This window comes from Protopterus annectens, chromosome 4.part1 (assembly GCF_019279795.1).
Source record: "Protopterus annectens isolate FY-2018-M chromosome 4.part1, PAN1.0, whole genome shotgun sequence".
Taxonomy (NCBI): domain Eukaryota; kingdom Metazoa; phylum Chordata; order Ceratodontiformes; family Protopteridae; genus Protopterus; species Protopterus annectens.
Window position 1 is genome coordinate 633,163,762 of NC_056734.1, and position 17,700 is coordinate 633,181,461.

The window sequence follows — 17,700 nt, forward strand, 5'->3', positions numbered from 1 at the left end:
TGAATGGTCACTAAATTCCATGATGTGCTTGGCTAATGCATTTGTTTCTTTCTTATTTTTAATATCCCTCAGGTGTTCGTATATTCTTTTTTTAATTTCCTTTCCATTTTTCCAATATAGAACCCTTTACATTTGTTACAGAGACCACAATAAACTACCCGTTCAATATTACAGTCACTTTTACGGCTCAATTTCACATGTACCTTATTAATATTGAATGTGGTACACTCAAAAATGAATGGGCAATAAAGGCAGGCTCCACATTTCCTCATGTCTCCATTTGCTATGTGTTTGTGTTCTTTATCATCAGTCTCTAAAATGTTCTTTAAGCACCTACCCTTTTTAAACACTGTAGTCGGCATCTCACCCAGTTTATTGTGTAAGTCCTTGTTACTAGACAAAAAAACCAAATTCTTATATAGAATGTCTTTTATAAAATTACTAGATGGATTAAATGTAGTGATAAATGCTGTTTTGAAATCCCCTTGTTTTGTTATGCTTAATGGTGGAGTTGTCAGAACAGCACTCTCCCTGTTCACATCAGGATTATCAATGCATGAAGACCCCAAGTTATAATCAATCACACCAACCTTAATGTTTCTTATCATATTATTGTCAGTGGAACAACTCTTACTAAGAAGAGGTTTAAAGAACCCTGTTTCTCTTTTATTAATCACTTCCAACATAACATCTCTGATTAACCCAGTTGGATATCCTCTATTCTAAAACATTGTTTTTAAAACATCACATTCATTTAAAAAGGAATCGAAACAGGATACCATTTGGGCAGCCCTTTCATACTGCCCTTTTACAACAGCCTTCTTTTGTTTGTAGGGGTGCCCTCTATCAAAGTGTAAAAAAATCGTTGAGAGTAAGTTGGCTTTCTGTATATTTCTGCCAAAAAACTCCTTGACCTGGGGTCTTTCATCAATTTAACATCAAGATAAGTAATTTCATCATACCCTATGGAATGGGAAAATTTCAAAAAACATGTGGACTCATTGATCTATTGTATAAACTCATTAATCATACTTTCAGGTTCATCCTCAAAAATAAAAATATCATCCAAAAAATGCAAATAACTTTGACAATGATTATAATATGGGGAATTAATCAAACATCTCTGTTAACACTCTAACATCATGATGTTAGCATAAATACCACCACATGATGCACCCATAACTATCCCTTTCATCTGCAAATAAATAGAGGATATCCAACTGGGTTAATCAGGGATGTTATGTTAGAAGTGATTAATAGAAGAGAAGGTTCTTTAAACCTCTTCTTAGTGAGAGTTGTTCCATATGATAAGAAACATTCAGGTTGGTGTGACTGATTATAACTTGGGGTCTTCTTGCATGGATAATTCTGATGTGAACAGGGAGAGTGCTGTTCTGACAACTCCACCATTAAGCATAACAAAACAAGGGGATTTCAAAACAGCCTTTATCACTACATTTAATTCATCTAGTAATTTTATAAAAGACATTCTATATAAGAATTGGGTTGTTTTGTCTAGTAACAAGGACTTACAGAATAAACTGGGTGAGCTGCCGACTATAGTGTATGCAAGCGTAAGTGCTTAAAGAACATTTTAGAGACTGATGATAAAAGACAAAAACACATAGTGAATGGAGACATGAGGAAATGTGGAGCCTGCCTTTATTGCCCATTCATTTTTGAGGGTACCACATTCAATATTAATAAGGTACATGTGAAATTGAGCTGTAAATGTGACTGTAATACTGAAAGGGCAGTTTATTCTGCTCTCTGTAACAAATGTAAAGGATTCTATATTGGAAAAATGGAAAGGAAATTAAAAAAATAGAATATATGAACACCTAAGGGATATTAAAAATAAGAAAGCAACAAACGCATTAGCCAAGCACATCATGGAATTTAGTGACCATTCATTTAAGTTCATTGTTATTGAAGTGATGGAATGGAACCTAAGGGGTGGTCCTTGGACCCTCCATCTAGAGAAACAGGAAGCATTATGGCAAATTAAGACCAATGCCACAGAATGGCCTGGTTTGAATGAAGCTTTATCTACAGCATGTTTCCTGAAATTGAAAGCAATTGAATAGAAAATGAATAGACCCTCAATATGGGGCCTTTTAGTTATTTATACAGATTTTATATATTTTTAAATTTGATAGATTCTTTAGAGCTGTAAAAATGTTTTATTTGTGTTAACTTTGATTTGATTCAACATGCTCTTGAATTATGTATTTTTTACTGGTGATGATAGGACTGTTGTTAATTGATGGTGTGTGCTAACTTTTGTATAAATTTTCATGTTTTGAACTGTTAAGCATTCTGATGAAGTTTATGATTGGTCAGAAATGAAAGCGCTTAACGCAAGGATTGGTGTTGTTTGAGTCTTTCTCTTATTCTGCATTAAAGATTGTGGTTTGGACAAATTTTTTCACATTTATAGTTTGGACTGGTTTCACTTGTTATTTATCTCACAAGACACCTGCAACAATTGGAAAGGCCACAGACATACCTCACTAAGAGGATTACTGACATCAAACAGATGCCATATGCAGACAATCTCAAAAAACTCCAGTTCTACTCTGTCGCATATCGCCTATTCAGAGGCAATCTCTGTCTAACATACAAAGCTATGTCAAACCCAGAGCTGTTGGACATGCTACACTTTAAGAAATCCCAATCTCTCTGAACCACATGCTCCAGGGACATAAACCTTGTCAACATAATAAACAAAACATGTTGGAGGGATATATTTCTGTCCCATGGACTTCCCATACTCTGGAACAAACTACCCATTCATGTCAAGCAAAGCTCCTCATTGGCCCTCTTTAAGAAAAATCTTGCCGACTGAATGGGAAATAGAAAATTCACCCCAAGGATCACTTCTGCAGCACTGCTTGACAGGGGCACAGGAAAATAATTTGCATAGGTGGCAAAAGCTAAGGAACCTTTTTTGGCTAGGCTTATATAAGCCCTAGGGCTGATAGCCTAGTACCTACCTATGAACCTATGAACCTGTGCAACTACTCCATTTTCTTAATTTACTACTTTAGACTGAAATATTCAAGAAGTATTGTATGAGTAACTGTGTATTTTCCTTTCTCAGAGCCTGAAATGCCAAGGAACCTTACAATAACAAATACCACAACAACATCAATGTTCCTGACATGGACTGCTCCAGTAGGACTTCACAGCTACTACATCATTAATACCACTGGAAGTTCTTCTGAGAGTATGGTTGTAGAAACTGACTATGTTAACATCACAGGACTGATCCCAGGGGGAAACTACAGTATCAGTGTTTCAGCACATTCATTTGATGGGACAATTGAAGGAGACAGTGTATCAATGAAAGGGTCTACTAGTAAGTGCTTCTGCTTTTACAATTTATACAAACCTCAGGGTCAACTGCCATGATGTTTCATATAGTGTGAATGATGTAAGGAGGTTCATTTTTCCACATTTTCCAAAGAGATCATATGGTATGCGCACAGATTTTGCTCTCATTTTGAAATGCTGACTGTCACTCAGTAAAAGAGCAAACCTAAATAGTGTTGCAATGGTTCAATTACCTCTATTGTTTTCAGGATGCAAAGTTTGGTGTTTATTGTTTTGTAGTCATGTTTATGTATTTGATGCACATTTCCAATAGCTTTGCATAAGGCAGCATTAAGTAATTTTGTAGTAAATGCTCTTAATTTTGCAGAAAAAGACTAGAGGGCATACTCATTCATCCTAAAGAGTGTATCAAAATTTAAATTAAAACTGCAGTTTAAAATCCCTTGCATAAACATAGCTGATTTTACATTTCTAGTTGGTCAGATTAGAGCAGAACAGTTTTAGTAGACGGTCCCTTTAAATTCATATTCTTGAGAATGCATTGTGTTGTTCTATTTTCTGTTTCTTAGCAGCACATTCTTGATAACTGTAAAACACAGTCTACCACAGACAGTCACAAATGGCTACCATTTCCTCAGGTTGTATATTTTATAGTCATGACTATCCAATGCCAGTGTTACAAATGAAGTATAGTTTGGAGGTTGAGAAGTGGCTGTCTATAGTTGCCTCAGACATGAAGCTTAAATTAGGTGACAGACCCAAATTATTTTTGAATTAATAACTTATCTGCAGTGCACCATTTTTCTCCAGTTTAAGCAATAATTGCCCTGACTACTTTCTTCTTCTAGATCTACTCCCAGTTGTGCAATAAATCTTTATTAATGGAAACTATGGCTAGTGTAAAACTCATTTTCCCATTATATTTTATTTGTTTTCACTTTTTGTAGTTCTCTTTGTTAGGTATGGTTCTCTTGATCATATTAGTTTTATGTTTAGTATTAGTACATAAAGACAAGTCATCATTAAACTACTATTTTCACTTCTGTATGGACTTCATTTTTCTTGTCTGAATTCAGTAGAAGCAAGCTTATTATAAACTATTATAGACAATGCAGAAGTTGTACAAATTCATACTTTGAAATTTTACAAGACTCCTTGCATGGGAGCTGAAGGTCTTAAGACTAGTCTGGCTGATCTATTCCTGGCCTGAAATAACATAAACTTTTAACCATCTACCAACTGTCCCTATCTCTACCTCTTTGGAACCCTTAATAACCTCCAGCTTTGAAAGCTGAAAATATATGCCATTCAATCCGATAAGTTCTCTGAGAGATCATCCTTCTTACTTGGACCACAAGTAATTCTACGGTTGTCCAGGTTCCTCAACCATTGCACACAAAGGAGTCATGCTGAATGCTTTAAAATGCTTGGGGTAATTAGGGACCTCTCCTTTTACAATTCTGATTATTCTCTTGCCTGACAGCTTTTCAGTGAGGTAGGATCTTCAGTACTGACGTATCTGATAACTTTGGATTTTACTAGATTAGCAGCTTGAATAATGTCATCTTATGATTTTTTAAACCTCTGAAGCACTGTGATATATTCTCAGTACCACTCACACATAATATGTTTCTGTACTGTTTTGACCGTTTTGGGAGCTTTATTTTTCCCAATATAGGAACATTTTCAGATGCTTGCATTTTTAATAAAACATGTAAAGTCATATGGTAATATGAATGTGTATATTTATTATCTTACTAAAAATTTACATTAGACAGTGCTTTTTCTCATGAGTGCAGCAAATTTCACTTCTGTCATACCTGATGTCATCAAGCTGTCTTTCAAACTGGGAAATGCTGTGTAACATTTATGCTTGTCAAATAAAGTTATACATTTTCTGTACTTACCACTCTTTCGTGATTCTTCTTTTCTTTCATATTCATCGTCTGTCTACTGCCTGAGATTCATACTTACCATCATCCACTCTTTATCTTCAATATATCTTATTCAGATCTTTTCCTTAGTCAAGGTATCGCTTTGTGTACATCTTCTGTAACATTTTATAATCATTTTTTTGAAAGATATGCCTCCCTGTTGAACATATCAACTATTTACATATGATGCATGTTTACTTCTTTGGAGAAACAAACCAATTCTTCTGATACCACACATGTTCTCATTGATGTGGAATTTAAAGTGGTTTGTTTTGATACTTTTGAAGATTTTGGTATTAAAAGTACCTGCCTCACACAACTGCATTTCTGAATAACTCTGAGAGCTTCTCTCTATATATATATATATGTTTTCCACTTACACTACGCAAGTCATGTAAATACTTTTTTCAGATTAACTGTCTTATTTTTTTTTTTTTTTTTTTTTTTTTTGTTGAATTTCACCACCTCCTTTTTAAGGCTACTTACTCTGAGAAATTTTTATTCCTCGGTTTTTATTTCATTTTATTGTTAATAAAGCATTACTTTTGCACTATGCAGTCAGCATTATTGGACAACAGGAATGTTCCTTCATCGAGATTTGAAATGAAAACAATTTGTAGTCTTCATGTTCTCTCTAGAAGATTAAAAATGCTGTTTCACAAAGTGAGCTTTTGCAATCTAATACCATGAGGGGTTTAATCAAAACTAAAATTAGCTTATTTTTTATGATCCTGTTAAAATGGCTCATGCTGATATCGGTTTGATCATCCCAGTGGTTTGTATGTTGAAAACGAGCCCTGTTGGAAGGATACTTTCACAGTCACTCCTTAGCAAATTACCATGCATATGGAATTGAATTTTCTAAACTTTATTGCCATAACACATACAATAACAATGACTCCTAGTTCTTAATACTTTGTTCCACACTTGATTTAAGTAATATTTATTATTAAATGTTTAGCCCTGAAGTTCATACGAAAGAACTTGTAAAATTTCAATGAAGATTGAAGTGTCCTGATGATGAATGCATTAGGGGGAAAGATACTTTCAAATTACTAGAGATGTGGAAAATTATTGAAAAATTAAATTATATAAACCCCTCACAATTCAGATCTCCCTTAAATATCCAATCCAAACATTTTGGTTGAGATATAAGGATAGAGCTAGAGAACATTATCTGTTCTCTAACCAAAGACACAAACTAACTTTAATGACAGTGGATTACAGTGCACAGAATTATTTAGAAAAAGGGAATATAACTATAAACAAAACTTCATGATAAAAAGTAGTCTAACTCCAAAGAGTGTCAGAAACGAATTATAAGTATAAATGATTAAGAAGAAGCAGTACCTGATTGTCACACTGTTATCCTGCTTCCTCAGATTGTATAGTCTTGTCACTCTATAGAAAAAAGGCAAATGTCTGCATTATTGGACAGCATTTCATGTAAAGGAAGCCAGTTAATGTTTCAAAAATAGCAGGCTGCATGCTCATGTGTAATCCTTAAAATATAATAACAGGAGAAACCGCACTTTTTACGAAATTACAAGTTGTTCAGCTAACTCAGGTATTTCTCTGTTCCCTGCACTTTGGAACAGGTCTCTCCCCCAGTTAACAAAGCAAATATTTAAGGGAAATATTTCCATGTTTCATGTTTTTCCCAGTTATTCTCCAGTTTTACTAAGCTGATGTTTTTACTAGTTTTGGCAAACTGAAGAATCACTTTGATTTACTTCAAATTCAACAGCTAACAACTCATAGCTAGAATATGTACCAATGTATTGCTTTATGTTAAATATTGATGATGATACTACTAGATTTTAGTCATAGCATCTCTAGAGTAAGTACAACTGTATATTAGAAATATCAGATAATGTCACAGGTTTAATTTTAAAATTTCTTGCTGCCATTATACTTGGATTAATGAAGCACTCAAGCTGCTGTGGTTTGTATCTTGTAGTAGCTAATAAATGTAGATGACCAGGCTTGCGGTTATTTGTAAACAAAAAAATGTATTTCTTTTTCTATTTTAGCAGTGACAGTTTACCCTAAACAAGCCATCTGTGCAACTACTCCATTTTATTAATTTCCTACTTTAGACTGAAATATTCAAGAAGTATTATATGAGTAACATTTTATTTTCCTTTTTCAGAGCCTGAAATGCCAAGGAACCTTACAATAACAAATATCACAACAACTTCACTGTTCCTGACATGGACTGCTCCAGTAGGACTTCATAGCTACTACATCATTAATACCACTGGAAGTTCTTCTAAGAGTATGGTTGTAGAAACTGACTATGTTAACATCACAGGTCTGATCCCAGGAGAAAACTACAGTATCAGTGTTTCAGCATATTCATTTGATGGGATGACTGAAGTTTTCAGTGTATCAGTGAAAGGGTCTACCAGTAAGTGCTTCTGCTTTTACATTTTACACAAAACTCAGGGTCAGTTGCCATGGTGGTTCATATAGTGTGGATGATGTAAGGAGCTTCATTTTTCCACATTTTCCCATGAGATCATATGGAATGCACACAGATTTTGCAGATATTTTAAAATCCTGACTGTCAGACAGTAAAACAGCTAGCCTGAACAGTGATGTAATGGTTCAATTGCCTGTATTCTGAGGTGGCAGAGTTTGGTGTTTATTGCTTTCTAGTCAAGCTTATGTATTTGTTACACATTTCCTATAGCATTGAATAAATTTGTAGTAAATGTTATAATTTTTGCAGAAAATGTCCAGAAGACATACTCAGCTATTCTACAGACTATCAAAAATTAAATTAAAGCTGCAGTTCAAAATCCCTTGCACATACATAGCTGATTTTACATTTCTAGTTGGTCAGATTAGAGCATAACATTTTTAGTAGATGCCTCCTTTAAATCTAATTCATATTCTTGAGAATGCATTGTGTAGTTCTATTTTCTGTTTCTTAGCAGCACATTCTTGATAACTGTGAAACAGTCTGTTGCCCACACTTAGTCATAAATGGCTACCATTTCCTCAGGTTGAATATTTTATACTCATGACTATCTAATGCCAGTGTCATAAATGAAGTACAGTTTAAAAGTTCAGTAGTGGCTATCTATAGTTAGCTCAGGGCAATGATATATCTCAGCCATTTTCTTTTAGAGTTCTGCAGACCAATTAAATGATCCAGTGAAGTTTTAAATTAGCTGACAGACCCAAATTATTTTTCAGTTAATACCTTACCTGCAGTGTACCATTTTTCTCCAGATTAATGAATAATTGCCCTGAGTACTTTCTTCCTCTAGACATACTCCCAGCGGTGCAATAGATCCATTAATGGAAATTATGGTAAATGCAAAACTCATTTCCTCATTATATTTTATTTTTATTCACTTTTTGTAGTTCTCTTGATCATATTAGTTTTAATGTTTAGTATTAGTACACAAAGACAAGACATCATTGAACCACTATTTCCACTTCTGTATGCACTTCATTTTTCTTGTCAGTAGAAGCAAGCTTATTATAAACTATTATACACAATGCAGAAGCTGTACAAATTCATACTTTGAAATCTTATGAGACTCCTTACATGGTTGCTGATGGTCTTAAGCCTAGCCTGTCTGATCTATTCCTGGCCTGAAATAATAGAAACCTATAACCATCTACCAGTTGTCCCTATCTCTACTTATTTGGAACCCTTAATAGCATGCACCTTTGAAAGATGAAAATGTATGCCATTTAGTCCTATAAGTACTCTGTGAGACCATCCTTCTTAATTGGACACACAAGAAATTCTAATGGTTGTCCAGGTTCCTCAGCCATGGCACAAAAAGGAGTCATGCAGGATGCTTTAAAATACTTGGAGTAATTAGGGACCACTCATTTTACAATTCTGATTATTATCTTCCCTGACAGCTTTTCAGTGAGGTAGGAACTTCACTACTGACGTATCTGATAGCTTTGGACTTTACTAGATTAGCAGCTTGAATAATCTTGTGTTATGATTTTTTTTTAAACTCTGAAGCACTATGATATCTTCTCAGTACCACTCGCACATAATATGTTTCTGTACTGTTTTGACCATTTTGGCAGCTTTAATTCTCCCAATATAGGGACATTTTCAGATGCTTGCATTTTTAGTAACACATGTACATTCATATGGTAATATGGATGTGTATATACTTTTTTATTATTTTACTAAAAATTTACATTAGATTGTGCTTTTTCTCATGACTGCAGCTAATTTCATTTATGTCACATGTGATGTCATCAGGCTGTCTCTTAAACTGAGAAATGCTGTGTAACTTTTATGCTTGTGATGCTATAAATTTTCTGTACCTGACACTCTTTTTTTGTGATTCTTCTTTTTTGTATTCATCCTTTCTATACTGCCTGAGATTCATACTTACCATCAATCACTCTTTATCTTCAATTCACCTTCTTCAGATCTTTTCCTCAGTCGAGGTTTCACTTTATGTGCATCTGCAACATTTTTATAATCATTTTTTTGAAAGATATGACTCCCTGTTGAACATATCAATGTATTACACATGATGCATGTTTACTTCTTTGGAGAAACAAAGCAATTCTTCTGATAACACACATATTCTCACTGATGTGGAATTCAAAGTGGTTTGTTTTTATAATTTTCAAGATAACACAAAAATAAAATCTAAAACATTTAAATAGAACAAAACAGCCAATCAAAAACTGAATACAGAATCCCACAATAACAATCAATGATGCAAACATCAAAATCTTAAACATTTTATACGTGTTTTGTTGGCGACATATTTTTTGTTTGGCAAGGGTCCATTGACTTGATAGAATTTGTAGGTTTTTTACAGAACACTACACCCTTTCTTAAAGTTACTATGCATTATTCTGATATTTGTATAGATTTTCTGGACTTTCGGTCAACAAGGATATGTACGGTTATTTATCCACAAGTATGTTTAAGAAACCTTGTAAAAAGAATAATATTCTTCATAAAACAAGCATGTACTCAAAGCACATTCCCAGGAATGTGTTAAAAAATCAGGTACTTAGAGGTATGAGGTTACATACTGAAGCAGCTCCATTAGAGAAGGCTCTAGATACTCTTAGAGTTGAACTTTTAGACCGAGGCTATAGAATAGGAGACATAGAATGGGTCATAGATGAGGCTAGAGGAGTTAGGAGTACTAAAACAAACCCTACTTCTCTGGAAATATAACACAACCATCGGATGACAATGAGCAAAGTGTTAAAGATCAAACTAATAGGGTCACTTTAACTTACTCTAGCAATGTGAATATGGTATGTGACATTGTGCTGAGCAAAGTTGATTGTGGTTTACGTGAAGAGTATATTGTGAATGAAACTGAATATGTTGAGCTGTTCTGGACTTTAGCCCTGAGAGCTAATTTGCACCCAGGTCTTAACAATAATGTGTCTTTAAAGCCAGCAATTAAAAAGGGAGGCTTGCATAATTAATTATCAGGTGATTCAGTTTTTGATTGGCTGTTTTGTTCTATTTAAATATTTTAGATTTTGATGTTTGCATCATTAATTGTTATTATGTGAGTCTATATTCAGTTTTTGATTGGCTGTTTTTTTTTTCTATTTAAATGTTTTAGATTTTATTTTTGTGTTATGGCCTGAAGAAGCAGTTCTGCGGCAAAACCACTTACCAGTTTTTATTTCTTAATTAAAATTAAACTGGATTCTACACTCAACCTTGGTGGACGTCTGTTTTCACTTATCTATATATTTTTTCACTTTGTCCCAGTCCTTTTGCATTCTTGGATTCCTCTGACTAAAATTAACTTATTTCTTATGATCCTTTTAAATCACTCATACTGATATTGGTTTGATCATACCAGGGGCTTGTATCTTGAAAACAAGCCCTGATGGAAGGATGCTTTCACAGTCACCCCTTAGCAAATTACCATGCATTTAGAATTTAATTTTCTAAACTTTATTTCCATAATGCATATAATAACAGTGACTGCTATTTCACAATACTTTGTTCCACAGATGATTTAAGTAATATTTATTATTAAATGTTTAGCCCTGAAGTTCATACACAGAGTATGAAAGCTGACACTGAAAGTAGTAAACTTGTAAAACTTCAATGAAGATTAAAAAATAGAGACAGATAGAAAAATTAAATTGTATAAATGCCATACAATTCAGATCTCCTTTAAATAACCAATCCAAACATTTTGCTTGAGATATAAGGATAGAGCTATATAACATTAGTTGTTCTCCTACCAACAACACAAACTAACTTTAATGAGATTGGATTACATTTGCACACAATGATTTAGAAAAAGTGTATATCGTTATAAACAAAATGTCATGATAAAAAGTAGTCTAACTCCATATATTATCAGGAAAGAATTATAAATAGAAATGATTTAGAAGAAGCAGTACCTGATCCTCACACTGTTATCCTGCTTCCTCTGAGTGTATAGTCTTGCCACTCTATGGCGAAAGGCAAATGTCTGCATTATTGGACAGCATTTCCTAATAAAAAGCCAGTTAATGTTTCAAAAATAGCAGGCTGCATACTCATGTGTAATCCTTAAAATTATTCCATCAGGAGAAACAGAACGTTTTACAAACTTACAAGTTCTTCAGCTAACTCAGCTATTTCTCTGTCCCCTGCTCTTTGGACCAGGTCTCTCCCCCAGGTAACAAACCAAACATTTAAATAAAATATTTCCATGTTTTTTCCCAGGTATTCTCCAGTTATAGTAAGCTCCTGTTTTACTAGTTTCAGCAAACTGAAGAATCTCTTTGATTTACTCCAAATTCAATAGCTAACAACTCATAATTAGTAGTAGTAGTCATAGCATCTCTAGATTAAGTACAACTGCACATTAGAAATATCAGATAATGTCACAGGTTTAATTTTAAAATTTGTTGTCACCATTATAGTTTGATTACTGATGCACCCAAGCTGCTGTGGTTTGTATCTTGTAGGTGCTATTCAACGTAGATGACCAGGCTTGCTGTTATTTGAAAACAAAATGTTTATTACTTTTTCTATTTTAGCAGTAACAGTTTACCCTAAGCTAGCCATCTGTGAAACTACTCCTTTTTTTTAATTTACTGATTTAGACTGAAATATTGAAAAAGTATTAAATGACTAACTGTGTATTTTCATTTTTCAGAGCCTGAAATGCCAGCGAACATTACAATAACAAATACCACAACAACATCAATGTTCCTGACATGGACTGCTCCAGTAGGACTTCACAGCTACTACATCATTAATACCACTGGAAGTTCTTCTGAGAGTGTGGTTGTAGAAACTGACTATGTTAACATCACAGGACTGATCCCAGGAGGAAACTACAGTATCAGTGTTTCAGCACATTCATTTGATGGGATGATTGAAGGGGACAGTGTATCAATGAAAGGGTCTACCAGTAAGTGCTTCTGATTTCATGTTTTACACAAAACTCAGGGTCAATTGCCATGGTGGTTCATATTGTGTAGATCGTGTAAAAAGATTAATTTTTCCACATTTTTCCAAGAGATCACATAGTATGCACACAGATTTCGCTCTGCTTTTGAAAGGCTGACTGTCAATCAGTAAAAGAGCTAGCCTAACACCGCTGTAATGGTTCATTTACCTCTATTCCTATGGGGCTGCAGAGTTTGGTGTTTATTGTTTTGTAGTCATGTTTATGTATTTGATACACATTTCCAAAAGCTTTGTATAAGGCACCAGTAAGTAATTTTTGTACTAAATGCTATTAATTTTGCAGAAAAAGTCCAGAAGGCATGCTCAATTATTCTAAAGAGTGTATCAATGTTTAAATTAAAACTACAGTTCAAAATCCCTTGCACAAACATAGCTGATTTTACATTTCTAGTTGGGGTGATTAGAGCAGAACGTTTTTAGTAGATGCTCCCTTTAAATCTAATTCATGCTCTTGAGAATGCATTGTGTAGTTCTATTTTCTATTTCTTAGCAGCACATTCTTGATAACTGTGAAACACAATCTGCTGCAGAGACTTAGTCATAAATGGCTACCACGTCCTCAGGTTGTATATTTATAGTCATGACAATCCAATGCCAGTATCATAAATGAAGTACACTTTGAAAGTTGAGCAGTGGCTGTCTATGGTTGCCTCTGGCAATGATATATCTCAGCTATTTTCTTTTAGAGTTCTGCAGACCAATTATATGATCTAGTGAAGCTTAACTTAGCTGAGAGACTGGAATTATTTTTGAATTGATAACTTATCTGCAGTGTACCATTTTTCTCCAGTTTAAAGAATAATTGCCCTGAGTACTTTCCCCCTCTAGTTCTACTCTCTGGGCTGCAATAAATCTTTATTAATGGAAATTATGGCAAGTGTAAAACTCATTTTCTCATTATATCTTATTTGTGTTCACTTTTTGTAGTTCTCTTTGTTATGCATGGTTCTCTTGATCATATTAGTTTTAATGTTTAGTATTACTACACAAAGAAAAGTAAGCATTGAACCACTTTTTCCACTTCCATATGCACTTTGTTTATCTTGTCTCAATTCAGTAAAAGCAAGCTTATTATAAACAATAATTGACAATGCAGAAGTTCTGCAAATTCATACTTTCAGATCGTACTGGACTCTGTGCATGGTAGATGAAGGTCTTAAGCCTAGTCTGGCTGATCTATTCTTGGCCTGAAATACTATAAACCTTTAACCATCTACCAATTGTCCCTATCTCTACCTCTTTGGGACCCTTAACAACCTGCAGCTTTGAAAGCTGAAAATGTGGGTCTATATTACCAGATTGAAAACCCGTTTCAGCGAACACCACAAGACCGACACATATAGTGTAAACCACGGTAACGGTGAACATTTAAAACCAAGAAACATGTAATGTCAAAGTGTCATGGTTGGCCCATCTGCAGTATAGCTCCGTAAGGTAAGTGTGCGATAGTTACGGACCTCAGGGTTAGGGTGCGGGTTAAGGTAATTGCATAGATAGTAATGTATGTAAGGTTTAGTGTAGGATTAAAAGTAGGGTTTGGTTAGTGTATGTATGTATGTATGTGTTTTATTTAATATGTTCGGATATGTAGTATGTAGCACGCAATGGTGTTGGCCGACTATGATGATTCGAGATTTGAAATTTCGTGGTTTAGGGGGTTGGGTGTATTTGCAGTTCACGCTATACGTGTCAGTCTTGTGGTGTTCGCTGAAATAGTTTTTGATCTGGTAATATAGACCTGAAAATGTATGCCATTTAGTCCTATAAGTACTCTGTGAGACCATCCTCCTTACTTGGACCCACAAGAAATTCTACAGTTATCCAGGTTCCTCAACCATTGCACACAAAGGAGTCATGCAGAATGCTTTAAAATGCTTGGGGTAATTAGGGACCTCTCATTTTACAATTCTAATTATTCTCTTGCCTGACAGCTTTTCAGTGAGGTAGGATCTTCAGTACTGACGTATCTGATAACTTTGGATTTAACTAGATTAGCAGCTTGAATAATGTCATTTTATGATTTTTTGAACCTCTGAAGCACTGTGATATCTTCTCAGTACCAATCACACATAATATTTTTCCATACTGTTTTGACAATTTCGGGAGTTTTAATTCTCTCAATATAGGAACATTTTCAGATGCTTGCTTTTTTAATAAAACATTTAAAGTCATATGGTAATATGGATGTGTATATACCTTTTTTTTATTTTACTAAAAATTTGTATTAGACTGTGCTTTTTCTCATAACTCCTGCTAATTTCACTTCTGTCATATGTGATGTCATCAAGCTGTTTCTCAAACTGAGGAATGCTGTGTAACTTTTATGCTTGTGAAATAATGCTATACATTTTCTGTACTCGCCACTCTCTTTTGTGATTCTTCTTCTTTTTCGTATTCATCCTTTGTATACTGCCTGAGATTCATACTTACCATCAGGCACTCTTTATCTTCAATTTACCTTCTTCAGATCTTTTATTCAGTCGAAGTTTCCCTTTGTGTACATCTTCTGTAGCATATTATAATCATTTTTTGAAAGATATGCCTGCCTGTTGAACATATCAACTTATTACACATGATGCATGTTTACTACTTTGGAGAAACAAAGCAATTCTTCTGATACCACACATATTCTCATTGATGTGGAATTCAAAGTGGTTTGTTCTGATAAATTTGAAGGTAACTTTAATTCACCTGGTAACACTTCATTTTGGTATTAAAAGCACCTGCCTCACACAACTGCATTTCTGAATAACTCTGAGAGCTTCTCCATATATATGGTTTTCACTCACACTATGCAAGTCCTGTAAATACTTTTTTCAGATTATTTTTTTAGTTTTTTCTTGAATTTCACAACCTGTTTTTAAAACTACTTACTCTGAAGAATTTTTATTCCTCAGTTTTTATTTCATTTCATCATTAATGAAGCATTATTTATGCACTATGCAGTCAGTGTTATTTGACAACAGGAATGCTCCTTCATCCATATTTTAAATGAAAACAGTTTGCAGTCTTCATGTCCTCTCTAGAAGACTAAAACTGCTGTTTCACAAAGTGAGCCTTTGCAATGTAACACCACAAGGAGTTAATCAGCACAAATTAACTTATTTCTTATGATCTTCTTAAAATGGTTCATGCTGGTATTAGTTTAATCCTCCCAGGGCCTTGTATGTTGAAAATGAGCCCTATTGGAAGGATACTTTCACAGTCACTCCTTAGCAAATTACCATGCATTTGGAATTTAATTTTCTAAACTTTATTTCCATACTGCAAATAAAAACAATGACTGCTATTTCATAATACTTTGTTCCACAGTTGATTTAACAAATATTTATTGTTAAATGTTTAGCCCTGAAGTACATACTCAGAGTATGAAACCTGCGACTGAAACTAGTAAACCTGTAAAACATCAATGAAGATTGAAGTGTCCTGATGATGAATGCATTAGGAGGAAAGATACTTTCAAATTACTAGAGATGTGGAAAATAATTGAAAAACTAAATTATATAAACCCCACACAACTCAGATCTCCCTTAAATATCCAGTCCAAACATTTTGATTGAGTTATAAGGATAGAGCAATATAACAGTATCTGTTCTCCTACCAAACACACAAAGTAACTTTAATGACAGTGGATTACATTGCAAAGAATGATTTAGAAGAAGAGAATATAGCTATAAATAAAACTTCATGATAAACAGTAGTCTAACTCCATATATTATCAGAAAGAATTATAAATAGGAATGATTTAGAAGATGCAGTACCTGATCCTCACATTGTTATCCTGCTTCCTCTGATTGTATAGTCTTGCCACTCTATGGAAAAAAGGCAAATGTATGCATTATTGGACAGCATTTCCTGAAAAAGAAACCAGTTAATGTTTCAAAAATAGCAGGCTGCATAATCATGTGTAATCCTTAAAAATATTCCATCAGGAGAAACAACACTTTATGCAAACTTACAAGTTGTTCAGCTAATTCATGTATTTCTCTGTTCCATGCTGTTTAGATCAGGTCTCTCTCCCAGTTAACAAAGCAAATATTTAAAGGAAATATTTCCATGTTTTTCCCAGCTATTCTCCAGTTTTAGTAAGCTGATGTTTTTACTAGTTTGAGCAAACTGAAGAATCTCTTTGGTTTACTTCAATTTCAGTAGCTAACAACTCATAGCTCGAATGATATGGACCAAGGTATTGCTTTATGGTAAATACTGATGATGATGATACAACTAGGTTTTAGTCATAGCATCTCTAGAGTAAGAATAACAGTATATTACAAATATCACATAATGTCACAGGTTTCATTTTAAAATTTCTTGCCACTATTATACTTGGATTACTGATGCACTCGAGCTGCTGTGGTTTGTATCTTGTAGTTACTATTAAATCTAGATGAACCAGCTTGCTGTTATTTGAAAACAAAAATGTTTATTTATTTTCCTGTTTTAGCAGTGCAAGTTTACCCTAAACTAGCCATCTGTGCAACTACTCCATTTTCTTAATTTACTACTTTAGACTGAAATATTCAAGAAGTATTATATGAGTAACTGTCTATTTTCCTTTTTCAGAGCCTGAAATGCCAGGGAACCTTACAATAACAAATATCACAACAACATCAATGTTCCTGACATGGACTGCTCCAGTAGGACTTCACAGCTACTACATCATTAATACCACTGGAAGTTCTTCTGCGAGTATGGTTATACAAACTGACTATGTTAACATCACAGGACTGATCCCAGGAGGAAACTACAGTATCAGTGTTTCAGCACATTCATTTGATGGGACAATTGAAGTTTTCAGTGAATCAATGAAAGGGTCTACTAGTAAGTGCTTCTGCTTTTACATTTCACACAAAACTCAGGGTTACTTGCCATGGTGGTTCATATAGTGTGGAATGATGTAAGGGGTTCATTTTTATACATTTTCCAAATAGATCATTTGGTATGCACACAGATTTTGCTCTTATTTTGAAATCCTGTCAA

General features: G+C 34.1%; 1 protein-coding gene across 1 annotated transcript in view; it reads left to right on the forward strand.

Annotated features, from left to right (window-relative positions):
• Positions 1-17,700, forward strand: part of LOC122801260 (tenascin-N-like) — a 133,083-nt gene that overhangs the window by 82,802 nt on the left and 32,581 nt on the right. Inside the window, exons 8-10 of the mRNA XM_044070811.1 lie at positions 3,104-3,361; positions 12,404-12,661; positions 17,284-17,541. Of these exons, the coding sequence (XP_043926746.1) occupies positions 3,104-3,361; positions 12,404-12,661; positions 17,284-17,541 (774 nt within the window). The remainder of the gene's footprint in view (positions 1-3,103; positions 3,362-12,403; positions 12,662-17,283; positions 17,542-17,700) is intronic.